Source organism: Pseudophryne corroboree, chromosome 3 (genome assembly GCF_028390025.1).
Source record: "Pseudophryne corroboree isolate aPseCor3 chromosome 3, aPseCor3.hap2, whole genome shotgun sequence".
Taxonomy (NCBI): domain Eukaryota; kingdom Metazoa; phylum Chordata; class Amphibia; order Anura; family Myobatrachidae; genus Pseudophryne; species Pseudophryne corroboree.
In genome coordinates, this window is record NC_086446.1 from 253,467,731 (window position 1) to 253,485,138 (window position 17,408).

The window sequence follows — 17,408 nt, forward strand, 5'->3', positions numbered from 1 at the left end:
GGAAATGTTAAAATGTTCTATATATACTGTATAATCTCAAAATGATAAGAAAATAAACTGCATTTTTATTTTTCTGATGCTGTATGATAGACAAATATAAATAAATAAGGTCTCTGCCAGGGTCGGTGGTAAGGTGTTCGGCGCCCCCCCTGCAAACAATAAATTTGCGCCCTCCCTTCCATACATAATAACATAGTAACATAGTAGATGAGGTTAAAAAAGACAAAATGTCCATCGAGTTCAACCTGTATTATAATTCTTACACTACTCAGTATATAACTTGTTAACTATAATGACCCAGATGAAGTTATGTTTATAGGTTTAAATAACAGCTATAATTCATGCTTTTTCTACCATTAACTTTCTTTAAATGCTGTATCCTTGGATATTTCGTTCAGCTAGGAATTTATCTGATCCATTTTTAAACATATTATTAACTGAGTCCGCCATTACTACCTTCTCTGGCAGAGAATTCCAAAATGTTACTGCCCTTACTGTGAAGAACCATTTTCTATGTTCGGTTTGAAACTTTCTCTCCTCCAAATTCAGAGGGTGCCCACGTGTCCTGTGTAGAGCCTTTTTTGATAAACAAATCACCTGATAGATCCTTGTATTGTCCCTTTATATACTTGTAAATATTAATAATGTCATCTCTTAAACGCCTCTTTTTGAGTGTAAATATATCTAACCTAGTAAGCCTTTCCTCATAGTCCAATGCCTCTAACCCATTGATAAGTTTGGTGGCTCGCCTCTGAATCCTTTCTAGTTACAAGATTTTTTTTTATGGTGCGGTGCCCAGAACTGTACACAATATTCAAGGTGTGACCATACCAATGATTTGTACAGTGGCAGGATTACACTCTCATCCCTTGTCTCTATTCCCCGTATTATGCATGCTAACACTTTATTAGCTTTTGTTGCTGCACTCTGACATAGGGATCTGCTATTAAGTCTATTATCAATGAGCACCCCCAAATCTTTTTCCACTACTGTCACCCCTACATTTTCCGCATTTAATTTATAGGCTGCCCGATTGTTCTTACATTAGTCCCAAGGTGCATAACTTTAAATTTTTCTATATTTTTCATACGTAATAAAGTAACAGCATGCACCTCAAAAAGGGGTGCGATCTCACAAGAAAGGTGTGTGGCTACACGCTAGTACCCCCAATTCCAATTACGCCACAAAGTAACACAATCTTATTCACATTACACCATACTTAGTGCCCATGATTCATATTGCACCACATAGTAGTGTACCTTATTCACATTACAGCACATAGTAGTGCCCCTTATACACAATATCCACAGTAGTGCCCCTTATACATGTAACGCCAACAGTAGTAGGGCCACACATAATGCCCATAGTAGTAGTACCCCTTACATTTATATCCACAGGAGTGGAGGGGAGAGTGGGGAGAGTGAGGTACTTACACAGGAGATCAGCGAGAGACCGAAGAGCTGCAGCAGCCAGGACCATCTTTACAGCAGAGTAGGTCCCTGGGCAAAGAAATGCACAGGGGCCCCTACCAGTGGTGGTTGTGTGGATGTGCAGGGAACTATCGGTGATGGCAATGATGTTTAGGGGGGGTTAATGTGTTGCAAATTCATGGAACAAAACTTTTATTAAACTGTTAATAAAGCAAAAGCTGCACTATGCTGCTATTACTAACAACGTGACAACTCTGCTCTTCTGAGGTCACATCCTGTGGCTGGGGAACTGAATGTCAGAACCTCTATAGCCGAGATATCACTGTGTAATGAGCAGGAGGTACAGCGGAATGTAGTTAATATCCCGACGGTCGGGATCCTGGTGGTCAGAATACCAACACCGTGATCCCAACCGCCGAGAATGTCGACAACTGCACCAAGGCTATTCCCACTCGTGGGTGTCCACGACACCCATAGAGTGGGAATAGGTCTTTCTAGCGCTTGCCCCCTGTCGGCATTCTGGTGGCCGGGATCCCGGCATCGGTATTCTGGCCACCGGGAATCCATACCCAACTCGGTACAGCAGGTGCTAATAGCACTGTGTCCTGTCTGCTCACCATGAGCACGGCGCTGAGCTGCAGTAACAAATTATAACAGTGTACACACAGAGCTCCACAGCCCGGGGAGGTGTATACCGTGCCCAAGCCCAACACTACCCTAAGCTAACAAACCCTCAGCTACACTATCCCCTGATGCTTCCCATTATGCAGCTCTCACTGCAGCCATCTGTGGTCACCTGGGGAAGGATGCACGGGCGCCGGTCTCTGCTCAGAAGAAAGGAAAATCTGTGCAGGGCTGGCAGGCAACTTTCAGCCTGGGGGGCAGACTCTAGCAAATGGCCCAGCTTTTCACAGGGAATCAGCAGTCAGGTGGCCCTGGAACACTTAAATTGCACTGGCCCTGGGGGCAGATGGCACCCTGCCCCCCTGCCCAGCCAGCCCCTGAATGTGTGTGCCTGACTTGCAGTGTACCAAGGCTTAGGGTCAGCTCGGTGCACACTGGATCCCTCCACTTCCCGTTGCTGCTGCTGCTAGTCCTGTCCTGTAGACGTGGTGTGGGCGCAGGCAGCAACAGGACGTCCGGGGGGGAGAGAACTATCTGCGCGGCGGCAGATGAGATGTCTTTTAAGCGGGCAGCACTTCAAACTGCCGGTGCCACTGCCAAAGGGGAGGAGGGAGGGAGCCGGAGGGACCCCACATAGGAGCTGCGGGTGCCACTGCCAAAGGGGAGGAGGGAGGGAGCCGGAGGAACCCCACATAGGAGCTGCCGGTGCCCCTGCCAAAGGGAGGATGGAGGGAGCCGGAGGGACCCCACATAGGAGCTGCCGTGGCAGTCGACAAAATAACAGAGCGGGGAGAGCACCTTTTCAGCATGGCGCCTCCCTGCTTTGCAGGATTTGCTGAGCGGGTTCCGCCAGCTCTGGTCTCTGCAAGATTACCTATATTACAGAGAGCTACAATATTGTTGCAGCAACATAAACAATCCAATAGTAATCCTGCCTGTCTGCCCAATTCTGATCATGTAAAGCAGGGGTAGACAATCTGTGGCACACCAACTGTTGTGAAACTACACATCCCAGTATGTACTACCAGAGGCGTCACCAGGTGTGGGTACACTCGGAGCGCACTCTGCATTACTACACCTACCCCCCCCCCCCTACTCACCACCGGAGCAGCGGCCGGACGAGGATGGGGCGTGGCCTAATTTAAAGGGGCGTGGTCTCGCAGGTCTTCTCTTCTTCACTCCAGGGGGTGTATCCAGCTTCCATGGAAATGCTGGCTGCCCCCGGAGACTGGGCAGCGTGCAGTGCTGGCTCCTTTTCCGTGACAGGTGCTGAGTGCTGCAGAGGATTATCACACTGCAGCACTCGGCTCCTGTCACTGCAGAAGAGCCAGCACTTGGTGTCACCCCTTTCCGTGCGTGATACCTGGGTGCGGGCCGCACCCATAGGTGTGCGCAGGGGGGGTGCCTGGTGCGCACAGGCACCCCCTAATGTCTGGCACCCCGATCTCATATTCCTGATGCAGCGATTGCCGAGCAGGCTGATTACTGTCCCCTCTGCGCTGCACCCTGCAGGACTGCATTACTGACCAGACGCCTGGGTTAATCAAGGGTGCCACTGCCACCGGCTTTCAAATTCCCAGCTCCACCTCCATGTACAAAAATAGTGTGATGTGATGTGATTACGTCATGCTGCTCGCACGTCCATCCGTCACACGCCCACCTCTCTCCTTCTATGCTATGCCAACGCCAGCCACTGATGAGGAGCAGCATGCAGCCAGCGTTCCTCTTGGGAAGACAAATTCAATACTGGCAGACGGCTGGCAGCAGCTTTGACACGTCACTCATTTTTCCAGCAGCAGCGGTAACTAGTCTGCGACTGTCAGTATCAGTGAGTGACTGACTTGTAAGTAAGCTGCTGCAGCTTGCAGGGGAAAGAGAGGGGGAGCCAGACCAGGCTGAGGAGGAGCAGTGTAATTGCATGAGTGCCATCAGGGGTGTTTGGTGCACACCACAACATCTGACATTGTATCTGCTTTATTAGGATTGGTACAAAGGTGGATATTTTATATGCGTTGACCATCAATAGATGGTGCTAGACACGCCCAAAAGGCGGTGCTAGACACACCCCTCCAACGGTGCACTCCCTAATAAAATGTGCTGCGCACGCCAGTGGCCGCACCCCCCGCACCCGCCTTCTGACGCCACTGTGTACTACCACAACTTTGCTGTTAAGGCATGCTACAACTGTGGCAGGGCATGCTGGGATGTGTAGTACCATTCCGCAGCTGGACTTCTACAGGTTGCCTACCTATGGTGTAGTGAACAAGAAAGAGAGGGATTTGCAAAAGATAAAAGAGATGTACAATCTTTTAAAGCTGTGTTGCTACATATTACCTGAAATCGCCAAATCAGAAGTAGCTAAGTTATGGGGCACATAACTTGTTCACATCACACTAGGAGATAGTCGGGGTAATTCCCTATTCTCCCTATGACTGGGTCAGTTGATAGGGGAAATAAAACATGTTGGAAATCCTCAATTAGGCAATTCCAACCAAAAATTGACAGGGTTGGGGGTTTTTAACATGCAGGATTTTTCCAATTCCTTGACAGATTGCCATTCTTCAATTGCGTTGGATTGGTGTTGGCATAACAGGGAATCACGGGAAATGGGAATATTTTTAATACCCATTTATTTTTCTGCCAGTATGCAGTAAAAAAAAATAACACTTATAAATTGGTTTAAAAAATAGGAATATGATGTTAAAAAAAAATGTGTCTGGCAATCTCTTTTAAACAATGAACTAAAATGGATCAATAATTTTCATGAGTTTTCCTTGTGGCTCATGAACTGGTCACAAAGACAAGAAACTTCCTACAATATACTGTAGGCTGAATTATCAGTGTAACATTTCTTACTTTAAATGTATTTATTTCTTTATATTTGTCAATCTCTTCTTCCAGAATTAAAATATGGACCGATTTTTATGTGTGAAAGATGGATTCAATGATTGACTTTCAACAGTTATTAAATACATGTATCTATGTCACCAAAAGTTATTTAAATCATGCACATACTGTACAGTACTGTAGTCTACAGTCTTGTTTGATGAACTGACCAATAGATGTGCTTTTCCATGAGGTTTACTCCAGAGCAAGCAGTTTGGATTAGTCAGTCTAATAATAAACAGAAATATAATTTAAAACCACATATTATAAGCACCCAAGTGATTGTGGATTTATTGGTTATCATTGCAATTTCATGATCAGTGTGTGTGTATATATGTATATATATATATATATATATATATATATAGTATATATCATATATTATTATTATTATTATTATTATCCTATATTTAGATTGTGCCACAAAGAATCCGCAGCTCCAAATTACAGAGTACATAAACAAATAATCACAACAGGAAAATAGTGACTTATATTTGAAGATAATATAGAACAAGTACAGGGTACAGAAACACCTCTACAACAGCAGACAACACTGACATAAGTATCAGGGTGGCAGAAAACTGCGGGATTTGGTGCCATTGAAGATGGTTTATGTTATACCCCTGTCACATTTTAAGAATAACCCGATATCAATTATCAACCCGGTATATTGCCGGTTCGACATGGGTCGCTGTGCGGTGAGAAAGGGGCCAGTGACCCATTCCCGGTAATTAAACCCGGGAATAAAGAAGGGTTAATCCCGGGTTAAATACTGGGTCAGGTGCAGTGTGAACGGGTTGTTGGGTCGATGCGACCCAGGACCTGATCACTGCATAGGGAAAGGCGTCACGGAGATGATCTCATCTCCAGCACCACCTCCGCACCAGCACCTGATGCGGGCTCTGTCCCCTTCCCACGATGGCAGCCCAACCCAGCATATTGCTGGGTCAGAAAGGCAGTGTGTAAGGGTGTAATGTTGGGTCGCACCCAGGAAGGACCCATTTCCAATTCCACGGTGCGACCCAGCAATGTGAAAGCGGTATAAAAAGAATGATAAGCACATGAGGCTTGAGGGCCCTGCTTGTGAGAGCTTACATTCTAAGTAACGGATATACAGGGTGGTCTTCTGTATGCCGAATGTCGGGATCCCGGTGCACAGTATACCGGCGCCGGAATCCCGACACCCGGCATACCGACAACTATTCTCCCTAGTGGGGGTCCACGACCCCCTTGGAGGGAGAATAAAATAGTGTGGCGCGCGTAGCGCGCCACCGTGCCCGCAGTGTGGCAAGCGCAGTGAGCCCGCAAGGGGCTCCTTTGTGCTCGCCACGCTGTCGGTATGCCGGCGGTCGGGCTCCCGGCGCCGGTATGCTGGTCGCCAGGAGCCCGAGCGCCGGCATACCGTACTACACACGATATACAGTATATATGTGAGTTCTTGATAAAGGAGGAAACACTGAAATGAGGAGGAAACAGAACAGGACTTGGCAGTCGTGTGATTCTTTCATTTAACAGACCAGTGAGCGCCGTGTCAAGTATTGAGTTACAATTGGAGTGCCGGCTTACCTCTATTGCTATATATATATATATATATATATATATATATATATATATATACTAGGTGATTCATCGCGCCCTACGGGCGCTCTTCACACCGTCGGAAGGGGCTACGCCCCCGTAACCCCTGCACGTAGTTGTGTGAGTGGGTAAATAGTGCACGACGAAAGTGCATTTGATGGTGAAGGGAAGGGGGCGTAGGCCCTTTAGTGGGTGTGAACAGTGGCTGCAGGGCATGATGTACAGAATGTAGCGGGTGCAGGGATGACCGCATATGGGGGAGGGTGTCTGTGGGTGGAGGAGGGGCGGATGCCGGGAGTGTGTGCGGATAGGAGAGGGGGGGGGGGCGGAAGGTGGTGTGGGTGGGGGAGGAGCAGGGGGTGGGGTAGCGTTGGAGGGGGTGGGGGAGGGGTCGGTGCAAGGCTCTCGTGGATGTGGGAGGGGTTCAGGAAGCGTTGTGGGTGGGAAAGGGGTAGGTGTGCTTGCGGGTGGTGTTGGGGGTCCGGTGGTGGCGGGTGAGGGGCTGGGGTTCATTGGGTGGGGGAGGTGTAGGTGTAGAGGGTGCAGTGGATGGTCGAGGGGGTCCGTAGGTTGTGTAGGGGCAGCTGTGGGTGGGATGGAGGTAGGTATCTCCTATATATTAGGACAGATCTGTGACTTTGTGACTCATTGCTAAAGCTGGGTGGAGTCACAATGCTGGGCGGAGACAAGTTACAGATCTGGCCAAATATATAGGAGAAGCATAGGAGAAAATAGGAGAACACACTGGCCAAATATATATGAGAGAATAGGAGAACACACTGGCCAAATATATAGGAGAGAATAGGAGAACACACTGGCCAAATATATAGGAGAGTATAGGAGAACACATAACAGTACATTGTAATAACAGTACATACATAGTGAGCGCAGGAAAGGCAGCAGCAGCAGCATGTTAACGCGACATACAAGCACCGCCTCCAGGCGCCAGCCAATGGACACATGCTGAAGGGTGCGCTGTGATTTGCCACCCGTGGGTGTGATGGGATGTAGCTACTGCTGCTGCCCCCGTGGTACAGAGCATCCCCAACTCCCTACATATAGCGGGGATGTGGGGTGAGGGCGGGCACGAAGCGGGGCTCACTGCCAGGGGAAGGAGCGCACAGGCATCTTACTGCACTCTCCGGTGCCTGGCACTGTAGTCTCCGCCAGCGTCTCCCTGTGTGAGCGGGGACCCAGGTGCGAGTTGCATTGGTGGCCAATCACAGCGCACTCCTCAGCCATGTGTCCAATAGCTGGTGGCTGGGGGCGGTGCTTGTATGGAGCTTTAACATGTGTCCAATAGCTGGCGGCGGTGCTTGTACGGAGATTTAACATGTGTCCAATAGCTGACGGCTGGGGTTGGTGCTTATACGGAGCTTTAACCTGCTGCTGCTGTCTCTCCTGCGCTCACTATGTATGTACTGTTATCACCATGTACTGTTAAATGTTCTCCTATTTTCTCCTATATATTTGGCCAGTGTGTACTCCTATTCTCCTATATATTTGGGCAGATCTGTGACTTGACTCCGCCCAGCATTGTGACTCTGCCCAGCGTTAGCAAATGAATCACAAAGTCACAGATCTGGGCAAATATATAGGAGATATATATATGATATCAAAAGTGGCCTATCTGTTGGCTACTCTCTAGAGACCTGCAGAACACTTGTTTATTTTGAAAATGTTTCACTAACATATAGCACTTAAAAGCCAATTGTCTACAGCTGTAGTATATATTCATACTGCAAAATTAAATTATAGATAGAGAAATAGATGGAGAGAGTCATAGATATACAGATGTAGATAGATAGATAGATAGATAGATAGATAGATAGATAGATTTTATATATATATATATATATATATATATATATATATATATATATATATATATTGTAGATAGTAGGCATGTACAATCAGATTTTATTTTCTAAACATGTTTTGTAATGAATTATCCTTACATATGGCAACAGTATCTGTCTGCCACCTTAAATATCAGTGTGACAGCCATAGCAGCACCACAGTGATAGAGACTCCAATATGTGCTACTGCTATACCAGAAGGATTTGCAGGAGCTACAGTGTAAGTAATTCTGCAGTGACCTTTGTGAAAGATACATAGGATGCTATTGTTTGCTTTGCCTGTATGCTAATCAGAGCAGTAGAGTGTTTGCTCTCCCTCACTGCTTCCCACACTGTGTGCAGAGCAGGGAGGATGCTGATACGGCTCCTGTTTGGGAATGGTGGGCTGGGTATTACAATGTGAGATGTCTTCCCCCTGCATCATAGCAACTTGCTGCAGAGTGGTACAGTCCACAATGTAGCCAGCCAGATCTATCAGCTGATGATGCTGCTGCTGCTGCTCCAGTCTCATTAGTTCTCTCTGCCTCACATTACATCTCACTTTTCTCTCCAAAGTGGATATAAAAGGAAGGGAGAATGCAGCAGGTCCCTGGGAGAATCTGATGTGCCTTCCCCGCCTCGCCTAACATCTGGCTTATATCTATCCTCTCAACTTTTACTTCCTGACTCCATCTGCTGCTTGCTGGGGATGGGTTCAAATTTTAATGACATTGTCAAGCAGGGCTATGTAAAGATAAGAAGCCGTCGACTTGGTGTAAGTGGTTTTTCCCCTATATATTTGCTGTATCTTAATATGTTTGCTGCAACCACAAGATGCTAAGCTGCAGTTCTTCTTATTCTGGAACAGTAGAACAGTTATTATTAGAAAGTGTTATGGTTGGAGTTGATGGACTTATGTCTGTTTATCAGCATTAATACAGTACATAGGATGGCAGTGACTATTAGTACCTGAGTTTTATTCCATATGGTCTGCAGGAGCATGCACATGCTACACACAGGCTCCTTTAAAACCAGTGTAGCTTAGAGCATTCATTTTGCATCAATCACACTACTTAAAAGGGGAGTATTAATTCCTTTGCTGGCAGCAGCTCCCTAGAGCCCACCTGACATTAAACAATTTATATCCGCCAGCCTCAAATAGTGTATATGGCATTGTCTAGAAAGGCTGACTATAGTGTTCACTTTCACCCTTTTTATGTAATAGAGAGGTGTGACATGTGGATTTGTGTTTAATCTTTACTGTTTCCTCTTGATCGTACAATAGTGTGCGTTAATATTGAGGGAGTGTCAAACATATCTCCATCATTGGGAAGAGATAAAGAGATTTATGAATGAAAGACACCTGTCAGGACTGTGGCATTCTGTCTTTGTTTTACTAAACTGCTTGCAGTTGTATGTGGAAAGGTACCCTGCTTCTCAAGACAATGTATTCTGCATTCTATATCACTCTGTAAGAGAGGATGTCAGTTCTGGATTGTTAAATAGAGCAAGAGTGTTGTTCTATTTGCACGATATTTGTACGTTTTAAGTAGAGAACTTAATAGGAAAGTATCAACAGCATTTTTAAGAATACATAGGGCTGAGCGGAATTTAGCAGTATTTTGGCAGAACAGGCCATTTCACAGAGGTGCAAAGTTCCAGCCTTTGCCTTATAATCTTCCATTTCTGTTTTTGCATTTTGCACTTATTCTATTTCACATTTGGTAGAATTTATAAGGTATAATAAGCACTGTGGTCGGAGACAATGCTGTCAATTAATTCTTATATGTGGTTCCACTGAAGTAAAATCTGGTAATTCCAGACTGATTAAAAATGTGAGCTGTAATATTTCTGCTAGATAAATGTGAGATGCTTGGAGCACAAATGATAAAAGCTGTGAATTTTCTTTGGAAAGTTTTAAAAATATTGTTCATGTCTAATAAAAAGCTATTCTGAAGGTACTATTGTTCTAGATTGTAAATCTACTGTGAGGCACTCTATGTCATTAGCTTATTATATCGTTTGTACTGTATATTGTGGGTGTAGTTGTTATTTACAATGATAATGCACCTCCATTTATAAGGTTGAAAACACCGTTGATGACTAAAACCTCTCCATGAGCAAAAGAATAATAGGGTGAGAACATAATGAAAAATACGACTTAAAAAATAAGAATGATTTTCTAATTAAACAAATTATAATACTGAATTACATTTATTTCTATCGAAAACAAAAAAAAAACGCAGTGTTACACAACCTTTTTTTGTCTAAGATAATAAAATTGGCAATTAGTTGTATCTGCAGGAACTACACCTGATTTGCTACAAAGCCAAAGTATTTTTGCAGTGTATTGTTCCAATAATGTATGTGATTATATTGCCTCCCTTAAGCCATAATTATTATTTAATTCAGGATGAAATACTTGCTTGCTACAAATTGCATGTGTGGTATAACGACTTACATTTACCCGTTAACCCATTTAGTAGCATGCTTTACACAGACAACGCAACAGGTAAGCCCACAGGCTGTACAAATATCTTCAGTCGTAGACTGAACCAATTTTTTTATGAGGCTTTCTGTCTCCTGCTTGAATGTTCATCTCAGGTTACAGTCCCACATAGTCTTTCAAAGGCTGCACTTTGCTATGAATTCCAAACTGTGTATAAATCTTGTCCTTTACGCCTCTCTAAAATAGAAGAATACACAGTGACAATGTCATAACTTTTATGTGTCTTTCCACTATTAAGTTGTGAATTTCTGCAAGTGCCTTTTAAAGTCAAATGTTCACCAGTGCTTATGTGCTGAATGTCCCAGTGCTAGTAGTGCCGGCAACTGGATGAGAGTCCTATATTCAATTCTAGTCTTAGTTCCATTTAGGTGCATTAATATAAGTGGTTATTTGTAAAGAAGCAAATGATAAAGTGTAATAACACAGGTTGTGACAGCAGGAAAGAAGCTATTGATTGGTGTAATCTTCACAATTAAGGTGTAAGTGCTCATCCACTAGTATATTTGGCCTACGTGAGCTGCACTCATACAGTACTTCCTTGGTCTCCTACTGTACCTCGTTTCCAGGAATAGTTTAGATGAAGTAGGAAAAAAGGCAAGTGGGCCAGTCATGTGTGATGATGACTCAAAGTACTAGGTGTGTGTGAGGTGGGTTTATACTGTGTCATGCCTCAGACCACCTTGTGACCATATGTATCTGCTCTCCCAGAAATGTGTCTACTCTCTTGGGAAGCCAGGAGGTCTCGCTCTAATTCAGGAGGGTCACAGATATTTTCATAGATTAGGAAATGAAAATGTATTATAAACTGAAAGAAGTAGCAAAAGAGGGGATGAGTCACTGACAATAATGGTTTTGAGGCTAAATAACTGTATTAAGACCCAAAACCAATGATATTAGGAAATCTATGCATAATTTAGTATTCTTACATTTACTTTTTAGGGTTTCCTTGCTGATGGGCAGAGTTTTCCACAAAGTTTTGACGATCAGTAAATTATTTATGGTGGGTGAAAAAGAATGCATCCTATTCATGAAAAGATCAGTGCAGTTTTGCATTTTGGCCCCATTGTACTAGTACAGTATGTACATTTGAACAGTGACTTAGGGGATAATTTAAAGAATTATAGATTTGCACCTAAAACAATTACAGGAAAAGATGTAATAAAATGATCATTAAGGTGCATGTGATAAGGCAGACTTATCTCAATATACAGTACATCCAGCTTTAACATGCCATGTACTGTAGCAAACATAGGCAAACATTGATAACATATTGTGGACAATTCCCTTTTATTTGGATAGGGGGCCAAATTGTTTTTTAAAGGGGCCTGTGTCATTTCCCTTTGACATTCAGGTAGTAGAGGTTGCCAATTGAGCAGCAGCGCAGAGTACACTCTTTATTAGAGGCATGCTGGCCAGGTTAGCATGTGGTCATATTCCCCCTGGGCTGCTATTTCTTGTCAATAAAGGATCAAGTGTACAGTGTCAATGAAGGTCAAGTGTACAGTGTATTAGTCTAAGCCAGCTACTGGGTTTGTATATAATAATAATAATAATAATAATAATAATAATAATAATTATTATTATTATTATTATTATTATTACTTATAGAGCATTAGCATATTCTGTTGCACTTTACAATTTGGAACAAAACAGTAGCAAAACAAAATTGATTTTTTAATAACAAACAGAGAAATCGCTACAGTAAAAGGGCCCTACTCGCAAGCTTACAATCTATAGATAGTGGCAATCATTCACCAATCAGCATCTCAGGAAGCTCCTGTACAATAAATGGTGAATGGTATTTTTAGTCGGTCAATAGAACTGTTTATCAATAGGATGATTGCTGTGATTATTTTAATAGTCTCTGTATTGTATATTGATCACTGAGATTGGACAGGGGAAATTATGTACTTAGAGATTTGTTAACTATTCAAAGCCTGTAATACACTGATGTTGGTCACACTATTAGGGATCTACAGTAATATTATGTTAATTGGCCCAATATTACTACATGTGGTTCCAAATTGACCCATATGCCAGATAATCATGTGATTAAATCAGTAGGAGATGCAATGGTTTACAAGGTCGGGAGCTTATTGAAGATGGTCTTTATTAGCCTATGTGTGATCTTACCACTTGTAGCTAGTGTAGTTTGACCGACCCACAGATGTACAGGCCTTAGGCCCTGCCCTCTACTCTGTCAGTTACTTGGTGAAGCAGGATAATTAATGAACTTGGTTTGTTTTTATGGAAACTAAATAAGATTAGACTTCCCTGTCAATCAAAGTGGGTTGTTCTGACACACCCCTGTCTCCTCGTTTATAAAGGGGCCCTCTTCTTTGCATATCCTCTGTAATGGTTGTCCAAGTCCCTCTGCAGTGGCTGGCCACAACCTTTAACCTTGGGCCCCTACCACTGCATTCCCCGGTTGACCCTTTGTTGCCCAAGGGCGACACTGTGTTAGGATCTCCTGCTCTGTGCTGCCACGTCGCCATGGCAACCGGGAGGCAAGTGTTAGCGAAGTAACCTGAGCGCAGCTGATACTCCGGTCCGGGTTTTTACTGTGTAGTGGTTACAGGCTCTGTGCACGGCAGGGAATCCGGCGCTGGTTTTGTGCTCACAGTCTGTGAGGTCTGAGTGGGGCGTGGACAGCACCTGCTTTATAAACCATCCTCTCAGGCTAGGCAAATGCTGCTGAATCTTTGTTTGTTAGTCAGTTCCAGAAAGTTAGCTAGTACTGTGTGACTTTGTATTTACTTGTTGCTTACTGCGAATAGGCCTTGGGATTCGGTACTTCATTCTGCCAATCCGGACCTAGCAGTAAGACTCGAGTCAGTTGTTTGACCTGCTGGGGTTCTTTTGCTATTCTGTGAACCCAGCAGGTTTGCGGCTGTACTCTCAGACCTGCTTGCTTAATCCTCCCTCACTGTGCAGGGCGTCCAGGTGTCAGTTTAGTGGCAGTAAGCTGAACCTGTGCCCTGCAAGTGGGGGTTAGGATTGTGGATACTCTCCTTGTGTCTATATTTCTATCTCTGACCAAGGAGTTTATTCCCACACCCGTTGGTAACCCTTTGGGGTTTTTTCTGTTGCTCTTAGCAACATCATTTCAGGTGCTCCACATGTTAAATCACTACACCTCGCTTCATTGTCTGCTCTATTCCATCTGAGCATTCCTGACACTAGGGAAACACCCAATTCCTGAGCCTTTGGGCTTCTCCGTTCACTTTGTGTTTATTAGTTATTCCATCACCTCCTGTGTATGTTATGTTATACTGTCTGTGAGTTCGTTTGCTTCGCTTCCCTCTCTGTTCATACACCGGTATACTCCTGTTAGCACTGGTGTGCGTAACACACTGGACTAGTGTTAGGAACTTAATCTAACATATTAACAGAGCTATTGGTTTTGCTGTATAAGTATTTAGTGTAGTAGACGTGGTGCACCGTAACAACTCAACAACACCTCAATCCAACTCTTTGTGTAGTACAGAAAATGTGATCTCATGCACTCCAGGTCTAATTATCCTATCTGACAACTGTTCCTAATTTCCAATAACAATCCCAAATTGTAGACATTGACATGATGAGTATTGTACTGTTCTTGGTTGCATTGATACAATATACCACTACCGACAGGCCTACTTTTCCTATCATAGAGCAGCCTAAAAGTGTTTCTAGAATCTAGTTACAAGTAGTGGCAAAGTTGAAAAAAACTCATGCATCTTTTTGGATCATATAATAATAGCAGCACAATTGTGCTTTCGGCAACAAAATATAAATAATATTGAATACAATAGTTGGTAATTGGAAAAAGAAAATGCAAATGCATACTCTGTAGTACTAAGCACTCCTAATCAAGATAATTATAACAAACTCTGCAATCTAACATAGAGCAAAACTGAGGTGCTTAGCATAATTTTGGGGCAAAAATATATGGACACATCAACCGCGACCTGACCCACCAAGTCAGCGGTTGGCCCCAAGGCAGGGCCATAACTAGGTATGTGCGGCACTGTTGGTGGTACTTGTCAATTATCTTTTTAATTACTTTCACTTAAAGCTTCCCCCCTGTTCGCCCTGATTAAAGCATCTCCTTCCCCCCTGATTAAAGCATCTCCTGATCGCCCCTGTATCCTTCCCCCACCCATTTCAGCACTAATACCTATTGAAAATTCTTGAACTTAACTTGAGAGCTCTTTGTTATTCAGTCACATTGTCCTTTAATACATTTCAAGATGCTGACATACCTGGGACTCGATCTCATTGCCTGTGGCATTGCAGTCAGACACTCTATTCATTGAACAATCTGTCCTTACATAGAAAGATAGATAAGTCTAAGCTAGAGAATTCTAACTGTTTGAAGCTTACCCTTGTACTTTGTGAAAAAATGATCCGCATTGCAGCTGAGCAGATCTATGTAGTTTGTGACTACAAGAGATTGTATGTGTGGCTGCACAGTACATAGATCTGCTCAATTGCAATTCTGATTTTTTTTTAACAAAGTGCAAGTAGCTTCATATAGTAAGAAATCACATAGTTTTTATGCAGGATCAAATAGTTCAATGAGTAGGGTGTTTGACTGGAATGCAACAGGTTATAGGTTTGTATCCTGGATATGGAAGTATATTAAAATGTGATATTTAATAAAGGGTATTATAACTGAATAACAACAAGCTCTCAAGTTAAGTGCATGAATGTGGTTTAAAATGTGGGAATGGGTTTCATAGCATGGGCTTTCTCTTGGCTCAATTTTGTCATGCCCCTTCCCCACGAGGGCATGGGCCTTATGTCCCTATTGGAAAAATGTGTGTGAGTGTGTGTGTGTGTGTGTGTGTGTGTGTGTGTGTGTGTGTGTGTGTGTGTGTGTGTAAGGGGGGTGGGCAATTCTCTTTCTGGAACAGGGCACCAAAAAGTCTAGCTACGGCTCTGTCTCAAGGGATCAAACTACCGAGATGTTGAAGTGTTAGAAAGTGTTACATAAATAAGAAGCAAGAGTTAACATAAGTATGCTAGTTATTTCAGTTGATTACCAAAACGCACAAAATCCCTGGGCGCTAGCGATTGCCCGAGATACAACACCAATACCTTTTAAAAACTGATTGGTAGTATACTACCATAGATAGGTTGTTATAAAGGATTATATAGTTATAGAGCTGTGTTCCCAAGCTGCTGTTAGAAATAAACCTCTGTGGGGTTTGAAAATCGGCAAGACATTATTGTATGGAAATCTAACTGCGCTTGAAGGACCACAACTAACGAAAAGTACCAATATACAGTAAATTCAAAAATAAAATGATCCAATTTATTGAACATTAGGCAAAAAAAAAAAAAACCATACGCATTAAAATGAACCAAAGCGCTATGTGGCACTGATAATATGTAGCACAGGATATTGAAACAATAACACACTGAAAATGTTACCTAGTTGTGTCTGTTTGAATTGAAGCACTGAAAATCATATATATTCATTGGCTTTTATATCATGGGTGCATTGTGTGCAGTGCACACATGTTGTTTTAATGCTTACCTTTCCGGAGTCGCGAGACGGGCACTGCAGCCACAACAGCCTCTTCAAAAATAATACCCAAAATGGCCACCTCGCAAGTGCAGTACAAACTTTGTCTCCGTACCATGGTGGGCACCATGTTTCTGGAGACCTGCACATGCGCAGTAGACTCTGGCACAGTGCCGGAGCCTACGGCGCTGTGGAGAAGAGGGGGCCCACCTGGAGTCTGCACACGGGCTACCTCCTCTCTTAAAATGCCCCTGTATGTATTATACCCCTTTCACACCAGCCTAAAATCCCAGGATTATTCCCGGGTCGACCCGGGTCTAGTGCTGGTATGAAAGGGTCCCGGGCCAAAATCCAGGGATTTCTGTCTAGGGATTAAGTAGCAGGGTTGGTCCCAGTATCATCCCAGTTTACTGGCCGGTGTAAATGGTGCAGGGACAGGTCTCTCCTTCCCGGGTTTCCTCTGCTCATGCTGATTGAATATGCTGGGTAGCTTCCTGGTAATGTAATTTTGCAGAGCCACGCAGAGCCATCACACAGCGCAGAGGCAGATACACATTGCAGCTCTGTGGCACAACAAACCCCAGCAGCACTATTAACAATGTCTTTGTCCAATGAGCAGGTGATGGAGCTGTTAAGTATTAAAGGAGAAGAGGAGATCCGGCACCAGATCATGGGCACTGTCAAGGATGCCCAGGTTTACCACAACATAGCAAATATCCTGGCCTCGTGGGGCATCATCCGGAGCCAGCAGCAAGTGGTCAATAAGCTGAAAGGGCTCAAAAAGCAATTTAACAGGGTCCACGGCCACAACCGTAACAAGAGAGGGGCTGCAAGGCGCGACTTGATCTTTTATGACCAGCGCGCATCAGTCTTTGGCAACACTGTGCTCAGTGACCCCATCAGCCTCTCATCTTCCAGCTCTGCCACTCTATCCCCCATTGTGGTTGCTTCTGAGAGTCAGTCCGGCATGGACAGTAGCCTATGTTGGCCAACATCTCCAATCCCAGATGACCCCATCGACCCCGATCTAG

The 17,408-nt window shown here is 44.0% G+C and overlaps 1 protein-coding gene across 5 annotated transcripts in view; it reads left to right on the forward strand.

Moving 5' to 3' along the window:
* Positions 1-8,832: 8,832 nt before the first annotated feature.
* Positions 8,833-17,408, forward strand: part of DOK5 (docking protein 5) — a 338,062-nt gene continuing 329,486 nt past the window's right edge. For 4 of the 5 annotated variants that reach the window (XM_063959003.1, XM_063959005.1, XM_063959004.1 and 1 more), the window contains exon 1: positions 8,833-9,131. In XM_063959003.1, coding sequence (XP_063815073.1) covers positions 9,066-9,131 — 66 coding nt within the window. In that variant the 5' untranslated portion in view covers positions 8,833-9,065. The remainder of the gene's footprint in view (positions 9,132-17,408) is intronic. The other variant, XM_063959008.1, reaches the window with a different exon arrangement.